The sequence below is a fragment of the Pelobates fuscus genome, chromosome 13 (genome assembly GCF_036172605.1).
Source record: "Pelobates fuscus isolate aPelFus1 chromosome 13, aPelFus1.pri, whole genome shotgun sequence".
Lineage (NCBI taxonomy): Eukaryota > Metazoa > Chordata > Amphibia > Anura > Pelobatidae > Pelobates > Pelobates fuscus.
This window is the reverse complement of record NC_086329.1, coordinates 40,640,040-40,652,867: the sequence shown is the minus strand read 5'-3', so window position 1 is coordinate 40,652,867 and position 12,828 is coordinate 40,640,040. Positions and strand designations below refer to the sequence as shown.

The 12,828-nt window shown below is 42.2% G+C and overlaps 1 protein-coding gene across 3 annotated transcripts in view; it reads left to right on the top strand.

Moving 5' to 3' along the window:
* SMOC1 (SPARC related modular calcium binding 1) overlaps positions 1–12,828 on the top strand; it is a 177,975-nt gene that overhangs the window by 94,341 nt on the left and 70,806 nt on the right. For all 3 annotated transcript variants that reach the window (XM_063439986.1, XM_063439985.1, XM_063439984.1), the window contains exons 4-5: positions 7,972–8,071; positions 9,982–10,029. In XM_063439986.1, coding sequence (XP_063296056.1) covers positions 7,972–8,071; positions 9,982–10,029 — 148 coding nt within the window. The remainder of the gene's footprint in view (positions 1–7,971; positions 8,072–9,981; positions 10,030–12,828) is intronic.

The window sequence follows — 12,828 nt, the reverse complement described above, 5'->3', positions numbered from 1 at the left end:
CGGGGCGAGATGGGAAGCGAAGGTGAAATGCTCTGCGAAGGCGAGAAGCATGGACGTCCTCCTGAGGTACCCAACTCCTCTCCTCAGGACCATATCCCCTCCAGTTGACCAGATATTGCAATTTTCCCCTTGAAATTCTGGAGTCAATGATGGAGCTGACCTCGTACTCCTCCCGACCCTCCACCTGAACAGGACGAGGCGAGGAGACCTTAGAGGAGAATTTGTTGCAAATGAGGGGTTTCAACAAGGAGACATGAAAAGAGTTAGGAATGCGTAAGGCAGGTGGCAGAGCAAGGCGATACGCAACCGGATTGATACGAGTGAGAACCCTGTAAGGACCTATGTAACGAGGAGCAAATTTCATGGACGGAACTTTTAGGCGGATATTCTTAGTACTCAACCATACCCTATCCCCAGGAACAAAAACAGGAGCCGCTCTTCTATGTTTGTCCGCGTGTTTCTTGAACAGTGAGGAACTATGTAATAGAATTTGTCGAGTTTGATCCCATAATTTCTTCAGGTTGGCGACATGATCATCAACCGACGGTATCCCCTGAGAAGAGGAAACCGAAGGAAAAATCGAAGGATGAAAGCCATAGTTCATGAAGAAAGGGCTAGAGCGAGTTGAATCGCAAACAAGGTTATTGTGTGCGAACTCCGCCCAAGGAATCAGACCGACCCAATCGTCCTGGTGTTCGGAAACAAAGCAACGCAGATACTGTTCGATCTTTTGATTAGTACGTTCAGCAGCTCCGTTAGACTGAGGGTGATAGGCAGAGGAGAAGTTCAATTTGATGCCCATTTGAGAACAAAAGGATCTCCAGAAACGTGAGACAAATTGAGAACCTCTATCAGAAACAATCTCTGAAGGGATCCCATGTAGGCGAAAAACTTCTCTCGCAAAAATCTCCGCCAATTCAGGGGAAGTCGGAAGTTTAGGTAATGGCACGAAATGAGCCATCTTGGTAAATCTATCCACCACCGTGAGAATAACAGTCTGTCTTTTGGAAGCAGGCAAATCAACGATAAAGTCAATGGACAAACAGGACCAAGGTTTCTCAGGAATGTCCAAGGGGTGTAACAGGCCACATGGGGATGCATGAGATAGTTTAGTCTTGGCACAAGTCTCACAAGCTGCGACGAACTCCTCAATATCCTTACGAAGTGAAGGCCACCAGAAATCCTTGGATATCAGAGAGTACGTCTTGCGAATACCAGGATGACCAGCTATTTTACTTTCATGAAAACATTGTAAGAGCTCCAGTTGAAGTTCAGGAGGAACAAAGTTTCTTCCCTCAGGAGTGTTTCCGGGAGCTAGATGTTGTGACTTCAAGATCTGGTCAAGTAGCGGGGAATGAATTTTGAGACTGGTATTAGCAATAATATTGCATTTGGGTACAATGGAAGACAAAAGTGGTTCAACTGAAGCAGAGGGTTCATATTGGCGAGATAGCGCATCGGCTTTAGAATTCTTTGACCCAGGTCTGTAAGTCAGAACGTAATTGAAATGGGTAAGAAACAACGACCAACGAGCCTGCCTGGAGGACAGACGCTTGGCCTCTCCGATATAAGACAAGTTTTTGTGGTCTGTCAGGATGGTAACAGGATGTAATGTACCTTCCAATAAATGTCTCCATTCTTTCAAAGCCTTGATAACCGCTAGTAATTCTCTGTCACCAATGTCATACCTGCTTTCAGTACCGGTCAATTTTTTAGAGAAAAATCCACATGGATGTAATGGTTTATCAACACCCAACCTTTGGGATAGAACAGCACCTAAACCAGTCTCTGATGCGTCTACCTCGAGCAAAAATGGCAGAGAAGTGTCAGGGTGAACTAAAATTGGAGCGGAAGCGAAAAGCTCCTTGAGAGTCTTGAACGCAAGGAGAGCTTCAGTAGTCCAATTCTTAGTGTCAGCCCCCTGTTTGGTCATGTTAGTGATAGGTGCAATAATGGAAGAATAGCCCTTAATAAAGCGCCTATAATAATTGGAAAAACCAATAAATCTCTGTATGGCTTTAAGACCTGTGGGTAAAGGCCACTCTAGAATGGATTGGAGCTTATCCGGATCCATCTTAAATCCCTCCCCAGAGATCACATAGCCGAGAAAGGTTACCTGGGTTTGATCAAAGCTACATTTCTCCAACTTGCAGTACAAGCCATGCTGGAGAAGCTTGTGCAAAACCCTCCTGACTTGTTTGTGATGAATCTCAATGTCACTAGAATGAATGAGTATATCATCTAGGTATACAATGACGCACTCTTGCTGAAATTCCCTAAGAACCTCATTAATCAGATCTTGGAATACTGCTGGTGCATTGCATAACCCAAAAGGCATGACGGTATATTCATAGTGGCCATATCGAGTATTGAATGCCGTCATCCACTCATGTCCCTGCTGGATTCTCACCAAGTTATATGCCCCTCTGAGGTCTAACTTGGTGAAAATTGTAGAGCCCTTCAAACGATCGAAGAGTTCGGTGATCAAGGGAATCGGGTAGGCATTTTTAATGGTTACCTTATTCAGGCCTCGATAATCAATACAAGGTCTCAAAGAACCATCTTTCTTTTTAACAAAAAAAAATCCAGCCCCGGCAGGGGAGGAGGACCTCCTGATGAATCCCTTGTCTAAATTCTCGTGAATATATTCCTCTAGGACTGAGTTCTCCTTTATAGATAATGGGTATACATGACCTCTGGGAGGCATGGTACCAGGGAGTAGGTTAATTTTGCAATCAAAGGATCTGTGTGGGGGTAAGGTATCGGCTTTCTTTTTGTCAAATACTGCCTTTAAATCTAGATACTGAGGCGGAATTTGTGTCTCTGTAGGATTGTCAGAGGTATTCGATGTATTAGTTAACCCAAGAGGTAAGACCTTCCGCAAGCATTTTTCTTGACAATTCTCTCCCCATGAAACTATCTCCCCTGATTCCCAATTAATAATAGGGTTGTGTCTCCTCAGCCAGGAGTACCCCAGAACTATGGGAATAGACGGAGAAGAAATGAGCATCAAGGATATATCCTCTTTATGCAGGATGCCAACAGTCAAGTTAATCGGTATGGTCTCATGAAAAATAACAGGCTCAAGTAACGGTCTACCATCGATGGCCTCAACAGCCAGAGGTGTCTCTTTTAACTGGGATGGAATAGCATGCTTGGCAGCAAAACCCTGATCTATAAAGCTCTCAGCAGCTCCAGAATCGATTAGTGCCATAGTCTTAACTACTCCCTTCTCCCACTTTAAAGAAACGGGTAACACAAGCCTGAGCTCCTTGTAGTTGTGAATAGAGGACAAAGTAGAAACACCCAAGGCCTGTCCTCTAGAGGAACTTAGGTGCGAGCGTTTCCCGAACGATTGGGACAATTTAGGCGTAAATGACCCCTGACTCCACAAACATACATAAACCCTCCCTTCTCCTGTACTGTCTCTCCCTTTCAGTGAGATGAGTACTGCCTATCTGCATAGGTTCAGGAATACGTAAGTCTTCGAACTCAGAGATTTGAAAGGTAGGCGCTAGTTTAAAGGAGGGTCTACGGGTCCTATCTCGAGTGTTCTGCCTCTCTCTTAAGCGTTCATCAATACGAGATATAAAAGAAATTAAATCCTCCAAATTTTCAGGGAGTTCTCTAGTAGCGACCTCGTCAAGAATTATATCTGATAACCCATTCAGAAACACATCTATATAAGCCTGTTCGTTCCACTTAACTTCTGCCGCCAAGGATCTGAACTCTAGTGCATAATCCACAAGTGTTCGATTGTCCTGTTTAAGGCGCAACATTAATCTAGCTGCATTGACCTTTCTGCCAGGAGGGTCAAAAGTTCTTCTAAACGCAGCTACAAAGGCATTATAATTATAGACGAGTGGATTATCATTCTCCCATAAAGGATTGGCCCATCTCAAAGCTTTTTCAATGAGCAGAGTAATAATAAATCCAACTTTTGCTCTATCTGTAGGATAAGAGCGGGGTTGTAGTTCGAAATGGATGCTAATCTGGTTTAGAAAGCCACGACACTTCTCCGGTGACCCGCCATAACGTACTGGTGGGGTAATACAGGGAGAAGCACCTACAGTGGCTACCTCTAGACCTGAGACTGCAGGAGAGATAGAAGGGGTACGTGTCTCCTCAGGTGGATTACTAGCACGAGACAAAAGTGCCTGTAGTGCCAAAGCCATCTGATCCATCCTATGTTCCATGGCGTCAAACCTGGGATCCGAAGAACCAAGCTGACTGTTTGTACCTGCAGGATCCATTGGCCCTGTCGTAATGTCAGGATCGGGACAGGGATCCAACACGCAGAGTACAAAGAGTGGAAAGGTACGTATACCGGGCCTTAGAATGGCCGGACTAACGTACCGAGAGTAAAGAATAGTCAGAGACAAGCCGAGGTCGAGGGAACGAGAAGACAGATAAGCGAGAGACAAGCCGGGTCAAGGGATAACAGAGAAACAGGGTAGTACAACGAGCCGAGTCAAAACCAAAAGAGCAAACTAGAATACCAGAGCACTGAGTGACTAGACAAGCTAGAACCACGACAGGGCAATGAGCTGAAGTAAGGAGTAAGCTTAAATACCCTGGTTCTGGATGGAAATCACGCCTCTGAAAAGTACCGATTGGATATCGGACACTTGAGTGACAGATAGCTCGTGCTAGCGTCATGACGTCACGTATTGAGCGTCCTGCTAGAAAAGGACGTGGATTCCTCGCGGCCGGTGTTTAAGTGACTGGATGAACCGCGAGGAACGGAGAGGACAGCTCGCCTGGACGGATACACCACCAAGTCTCTACCTCCCTTAGAGGTAGAGGCCTCAGGTACCCTGACACCCCTGCCCCTTAGTGGTCTCTCCTCTCCCCCCCACCCTCCCCTGGGGGTCTCTTCTCCCACCCAGCCACCCTCCCTATGTTTTCCTCACCTCCCTCTCCCTGTGTTCTTCTCACTCCCCCTCCCTGTGTTCTTCTCACCTCACCCCCCTCCCTGTGTTCTTCTCACTCCCCCCTCCCCTCTTCTTCTTACCCCTCCCCCTTTCTTCTTACTCCCCCCTCCCCTCTTCTTCTTACTCCCCCCTCCCCTCTTCTTCTTACTCCCTCCTCCCCTCTTCTTCTTACTCCCTCCTCCCCTCTTCTTCTTACTCCTCTCCTCCACTTGTCTTCTTATTACTCCCCTTCCCCCCTTTCTTCTTACTCCCCCCTCCCCCCTTTCTTCTTACTCCTCCCTCCCCTCTTCTTCTTACTCCCCCCATCCACTTGTCTTCTTCTTACTCCCCCCCTTTCTTCTTACTCCCGCCATCCCTCTTATTCCCCCTCCCCCCTTCTTAGCCCCCTCCACTTGTCTTCTTCTTACTCCCCCCCGCCACTTGTCTTCTTCTTACTCCCCCCTCCCTTGTATTCTTCTTACTCCCCCTCCCTTGTATTCTTCTTACTCCCCCCTCCCTTGTTTTCTTCTTGCTCCCCCCTCCCTTGTTTTCTTCTTGCTCCCCCCTCCCTTGTTTTCTTCTTACTCCCCCTCCCTTGTTTCCTTCTTACTCCCCCACCTTCCCCCTTCTTCTTACCCCCCTCCCCTCGTTCTTCTTACCCCCCTTCTTCTTATCTCCCTCCCCTCCCCTCCCCCAGTTCTTCTACCCCCGCCTCCCCCAGTTCTCCTCGTAACCTCACCTCTCCTTCCTGTAGCGTGGCCGAGCTTCTCTCCGGTCCGCGGTACAGGAGTTTCTGTTTCCTGTACCCGGACGTACTGATAGGAAATGCACACTAAGTGTGCACTTCCTGTCAGTCCGGCCGGGTCGGCGGACCGGAGAGGAGCTCGGCCACGCTACAGGGGAGGTGAGGCCAGGCGGCTGCAACATTTAAAGAGCCGGCGATGGGGGCGCAGGACGCCCCCTCCTATATGGCGCCCTAGGTGGCTGCCTAGTACCCCCCATGTACAGGTTTTATGGTGTCTTGGAGAGTTACAGGGTCAAAATAGTGCTTGCAAATTAAATTCTCTGCACTTTCTCCCTGTGTTGTCAGGCATGTCAATCAAATTTTAATTAATCAAATCACATAATTATGTTAAAAGATTACTTAAATATACATGTAGAATTTTAATATATATACATATATATGTATTTAACCCCTTAAGGACCAAACTTCTGGAATAAAAAGGAATCATGACATGTCACACATGTCATGTGTCCTTAAGGGGTTAAATTCTACGTGTATACTAATGTAATCTTTTATGTAATTATATGTATTTATCTCTATATATATATTTGCGGTTATTTGTATTTTATATATAGATAGATATATATGGAAATTCATTCCAAGTGTATTTTGTTACCAATATATATATATTAATAACAAAATACAGTTAGAATGAAATTACATATAATTTATATTAAATTTTGTTTTAATATTTTATTTATTTATTTTATTACTTTATTTTTTATTTTTTTTAATTATACGTATATATATTTAATATATATATGTAGATCTTTGAGAGCGATCACATGGCCCCCGGGGGCCTCATTTGCCGTGGGAGGGCTGCCTGGGCTGTCAGGCAGCCCTCCAGAAGAGGATCGCGGCGGAGGTGAGTACCTCCTGGCTCCTGGGGCAGAAAGCCGTTACGGCGTTCCATGCCGCCGCAACGGCTTTAAAGCCCATTTAAAGCGCAACAGCATGGAACGCCGTAACGGCGTTAAGGGGTTAAAGGACCGTATTTTGCTTTAAATGAACACTATAGGGTCAGGAACAAAAACATGTATTTCTGACCCTACAGTGTTAAAACCACCATCAGTACTGCGCCAGGAAGCACCTCTAGTAGCCTTCCGGGGAGTGGCCAGTGGAGGTATCACTAGGCTGTAATGTAAACCCTGCATCTTTGCTCTGAAAAGACAGTGTTTACAGCAAAAAGCCTGAGGGGTATGATTATACTCACGAGAACAAATACGATAAGCTGTAATTGTTCTGGTGACTATAGTGTCCCTTTAAAGAAGGGACTCTAATTATTCTGCTTATCATAATTAATAATATTGATACCTTTTATATATTAACTTGCTGAACTACATCACCCATGATTCTCTAGTCATCTACTACATTCAAAGAATTCTTTGTAGGCCACCAACTTCTGGGGTGCCAGAGTTTAAGATCACTGTTCTAAACTATCCAGGTCTTTTTTTTGATAAGTTGTTTACTGTGCGTCACTATACCTATCCCTTGCAAAATCGCTTCTGTGTTCCAATGCACATGAGACATTCCCCACTAATTTCTAGCTTCCTAGTGCCTCGTTCTAATATCATTTATGGCTTGCCATTTATGGAACCTTTCCATTTGTCTCCTTGTATATTAATAAACCGCAAAATTAGCTACAGCAATGGAAGATTTCAGCTATGAGGGACAGGTTTTCTAAGTTACGTTTGTTTATATTGGAGACCACAAACCTCTAAGACCTTGATTAGAATATCCATGTGTATGCATGGTCACTTTATGGACTTTTCCGTTGAAAGTGGAACTTTACAGATGAATAGGGGACATCCAGGAAGGGTGCAGAGAATGGGTTTCCACATTCTGCACAGGAAATCATTTTTTTATCCTTTGAAAACTGGAAAGGATTCGTAGAGTGTTTGGGTAATTTTAAAATCTATTTTCTAGATTGACAAACATCAGTGTTTGGAAAGGATGAACATGGAGGATGTAATGTCTCTCCTTTTCTATTTAAATAAACATGTAATAAAATCAAGGGGGTTTGGATGGAGTTTCTTTACACCAAACATCTATTAACCATTATGTAGTCTTGTCTGTGTGTGATTTTCCACATATTATTAAAATGTAACTATTTTCATTCAATGCTCCATAACGATGTACTCCCCATTTGTCCGATCAATAAGTTTTCCAGTTTTGGAAATGGAACCACCAATATGTACTATGTACCCCATGTAATGCTGAAATTTGTGGAGTGCAGTTCTGAGCTAATTAAGACTTCTCTGTTTTTCTTATTAGGTGCAATGCCATACGTATACAGGATACTGCTGGTGTGTTACTTCTGATGGTAAACCGGTCAGCGGATCTTCCGTGCAGAACAAGACTCCTGTGTGTTCAGGTATGTGAAACACATTACATATTTAGGCAAGTCTTAAAGTAGAAACCATATGTCAGGTGGCTTAGTTTTTTCTGTAACTTGTCTTGAAGAATAAATCCTTGTCACAACGCAAATCCTTCATACTACACCACTAACTTTCAATTATCTTACCCAAAACTGCACTTGGAGCGTGGATGTGAATGTATCAGTGAGTGAGTTTTATATTTTATTTGTTTGTGGTGAGCGTGATATTCAATATGGCTTTGTGTGTGCACTGTAAAAAGGCATGGTGCTTAACTCTTCAGTAAATGTCCATATAAATTAATTTCTATGAATAAATTACACATGGACCATGTTCTATATCTAGAGTAAGGTAGAAGAATCAGTTGTCAATGGCAGTAGAGAAAATTAAGAGGATAAATCTCGCAGAAATAGGTCACTCCTGCAGTAAACTTCAGGGCCTATTGGCTTTTTAGCTCCATATTTAGCTTAATTTGTTGAATAAGTGAATCAAACAAATGTATCTCTATTTTCTTACACATTCAAAATAATTTGTATAGGACAAATATTTTTAAACTACATAGGAACATCAACAGTGTGGTCAAATGCACAAATCCCAGGTCTTTATAATAAATAAGCACCTTTATTAGAATATACTGCAAGCACAACGTTCAATAATAGGTCTGTAGACGACCTTATAGTAACATTCAGTATATACGGTCGCTTGTGTTAAAACTAGCAGCTGTATACAAAATAAAAGTGTAGACTGCAACTACGATGATGACTGGTGCACCCATGTGTCTTGGCGCCTGCAATTTTTGCCCTTCCTCCACTGTCGCAATTTCGTGTATCTCTTGGGTGACTTTATATACAGTCTCTCTCTACTTGATGCAAAGAGAGACAGAGACTGCACCAGATGGGAGATCTGTTCACGGAGCAGAGGAAGAACAGTTCGGGAGCATTAGGGAAGGTAAGTAGAGATTTTTGCTTTCTTGATTATGCTTTCCTGCTGAAAATGAAAGCAAGCCAATGTGTATGCACAGTTGATGCAAGAGATGGTTTTAATATATTTTGTCAAACTGTATCTAAAGGGGAGTTATGGTTTTCTGCAATGTATCAAGTGACTGAGGTTTATTTGAGAACACACAAAACGAAGACATATTTACAATCTGCCACTTGTGGTTCATGGGTTCGGTTGCTTTTCCTCAGTCTGGATAGTTTGACCTCATTCATACATTGCCGTGGGGTAACGTTTGTGTAGCATCAATATGTGATTGACTCATGTTATCTTGCGTGATAATGCCATAACTAAACAAAGGAAGATAATAACTGGTGCTTATTTTGGAGCTTCAAAATTTGACTCATTTTGGTCCATACTGTGAACACAATAAGCCCATGTAACTATGCAACACCAAACTAGTGTGCTTGCTTTGCAACATCTTCATGTATCACTCTTCATCAATGGCCATTCCAAGAATCCATGCGTTGCTTCTTTCGAAATATTACCCACAATACATTTAAAGATGGAAGAACATCACACCGTGTAGTTTACAAGGAAATAATAACTTTCAGAACAGTCTTTGCTTAAATGTGTTCACATCTCAGTACAGTGATGATGTGGTTGCAGGATGACCACCTACACATTAACAAAGTCATATCTTCAAATGGTAATCACACTAAAAAAATGTACTACAGTTTGGTTAAATAAAGATGATAATAATCATCTGAAATTGCTTTGAACCAGCTTGTGTATAGACAATATCAGAGGGCAATGTTACTTTAAGGCACACCATTTTTTTTTTTTTTTTTTAAACTTGATCATAATTTAGAGAATATATCCAAAGACACCAGAAGTGACTGTGGTATAGACCTTTTCTATGCATTTTACTTTCTGTCTGATTTATTGTCACATCTCTGTTTTTCCATTGAAGGTTCAGTAACGGATAAACCCTCCAGCCAAGGTAACTCAGGCAGGAAAGGTGAGTGCAGTTCCCTAACTTTCTGTGAAATTCTCTTTTTACACTGATGTCTGTCATTACACTGAATCACAGCACAATTAGCCATAAGGTGACTCTATGCAGTCACCTGGGGCCCAGGGGATAGACAGATGCCCCAGAACCATGAATTTGCTTGGCCCCATTAACCATCCCTATGTCCAGATTATACATCCAGGTCTAAACTTGCACTGACCTAAAATTTAGGTATATTAAGTAACCGCATCCTTAGTCTTTCTCATTTGTGAAGCCCACAGAGCTGATAACATATTTTGATTTGTTGGGTTTACACTTACCCATGCTGTGGTTTTCAAACAATAAAGAACAACAAAGAATCGCAAGGACAATAATTGAAACCTGTCTGAAGATGCTTCAAGGTCATTAAGAGCAATTCTTTGATTGAAAATATAAACATTCCTCTCAATGCTTAAAGGAACATTATAGTGTCAGGAATGCAAACATATTCCTGATACTATAGTCCCGATGTGGTATTTTAGGTGACCGGCCTCGATCTGAATGTGTTGAAAGAGTGATTTTACTCACCTTTTCTCCCACGCCGTACCAGTATCAAGGCAGCTGGTCCTGCCTCCATATCTGAGATTATCATCCGATAGTAAAGCATTGGGGGGCTTTTGCACATGCAAAATGTAGTGTCCCTTTAAACACTAGTAAATAAGTCAATAGCTATTTAATTTTGCTCGGTTGCTGTATGAAGGTTGGGGTATCTGTAAAAATCTACCCATATTGCAACCTTTGTGAGTTGTTGAGACATTGCTTACTCAGTAGAGATGAGTTAATTGTCATTAAATTGATAGGAGACACAGTCAGGGTTACTTACTAATTTGAGAATTGAAAGTGAATTATAGATTTTAGGTCAATGCTAACTTACATGTTTTCTAATTTAGTTATTTTGGCCTCACATTTAAAATTCACTTTGCATTCTCAATCTAGTGAATACCCTTTAGTTTGAGTGTGAACACCTTGGTCAACTATCTTTTGGTTGAGTAGAACAGTAAGTTTGTCAGCAAACTGTAAAACTTTGCCACTGGGTTTTCGAGAGGACTACTTGCCAGCCTTGGGATTATGGCCCCGTGACTAATTTGGTTTTAAGGCACTATTTCTGCCTCTTGGACTCCTATTGGAACAGTTCACTTTCGAATGGGCACTTTGGCTACAGCCGAAGTAGTCGAAGTGGCACTTCGGAAACAGTTGAAGTGTCCAAGTAGTCGAAGTGGCTGCCATTCGAACACGTGGCGGCAGCCATTTTATTTAGTCAGCTGTGTTTTGTCGTTGAGTTCATTGAACTCAAATCGGACACGCAACGGCACGAACATTGCTGAAAAGTTACCTTCTCGGGGACTTCGACGGGAGTCGAACAGCACTTCAACACTAACTTTGTGCATAAACGGTCCCATTCGACTATTTGAAGTGAACTTTATCATTAGAAATAGACTGGCTGCACAGCCTAATTCTTTGGAACTGTTTTGGGCATGAAATCATGCTTGCGGTCGGTCAAAAGAGACTTCCAGGAATTTCCTGAACCCCCTGCTCTGATCTGGGTGATTTTTGGATATGTTATCAGGGAATGTAACATTTGTGGGGATATGTTATGTTTTGGGGTGTTTTCTAGTCTTTGTATAAATGTGTGTTTTTCTGCTTGTGGATAATTATATATTTATATAATTATATTAATTTTATCTTTATATTTAATTATATAGCTTTAGCTAAATAAAATAAATATATATATATATATATTCTGGCTTAACATGTTTTCCATAATAGTCTATAGTTTGGATGTGACTACGCATATAACCACTGTTTCCGGTTTCATATCAAAATAAATTTAATTGAACTGCATAACACACCTGGTGATCTTTCCATTTTAATAAGACGGTTGTAACTATTATGTAATATTGACAGTTCTATACAGTTAGTATCTTGGCACAAAACACTCTGAGCAAAAAATGCTGTGCTAATTGGAACTCATGTTTGTGAGTGAACATGTTTTAACTGCTTGGGTCTGCGTGCGCTGAAATTCCTGCACAGAGGACTGCATACAGTGGTGCTCCTGCACAGGGGACTATACCAGGTCTGCCCCTGCACTAGGTCTCCTGCACCAGGTCTGCATGCACTGAAACTGCCTCCGAAGGGATTGAATGCGGTAGAGCTTTGCACTGGATACTGCATATAATAGAGCTGGGGATCCTGCTTAGAAAACTGCATGCACTGCAGCTTAGTGCATGTGTTGGAGCTCTTGATTAGTGCATGTGTTGGAGCTCTTGATTAGTGCATGTGTTGGAGCTCTTGTATGGGACTGAAAGCATTGGAGGTGTAGCCTTATAAATTTTAGCGTTTAAGTGTCAGGTTTAAAGTGCTAAATAAAGAGAAAACACAAAGAAATGAATAGAACCCAAAATAGCAACTCTTTTACCTTGATAAATCTCCCACATCTCATCAAACTGTCTGTAGCCAGTGCATGTGATTGCACCAAAACAGGATAATCAGAATGAAACATCTAAATTACAGGCCCATCTATCTTGCCTTTCAAAAAAAATCTAAAAATGATATTACTTATTTGGGAGCCACTGTGCCATCCATCCTACCCTGCCCTGCCCTAGAAGGCTTCACATTAGGACAAAAACTCATCCCCAAGATCTTCATTTGATCAAACTCTAGATTCAAATGTTCTAGATTCTTCAAACATAATAACAAATATCAACTTAAATCTAGCATTGGACAACCTATATGCTAAAATTAAAAGAGATCTGGAAAAGAACCAAGCAG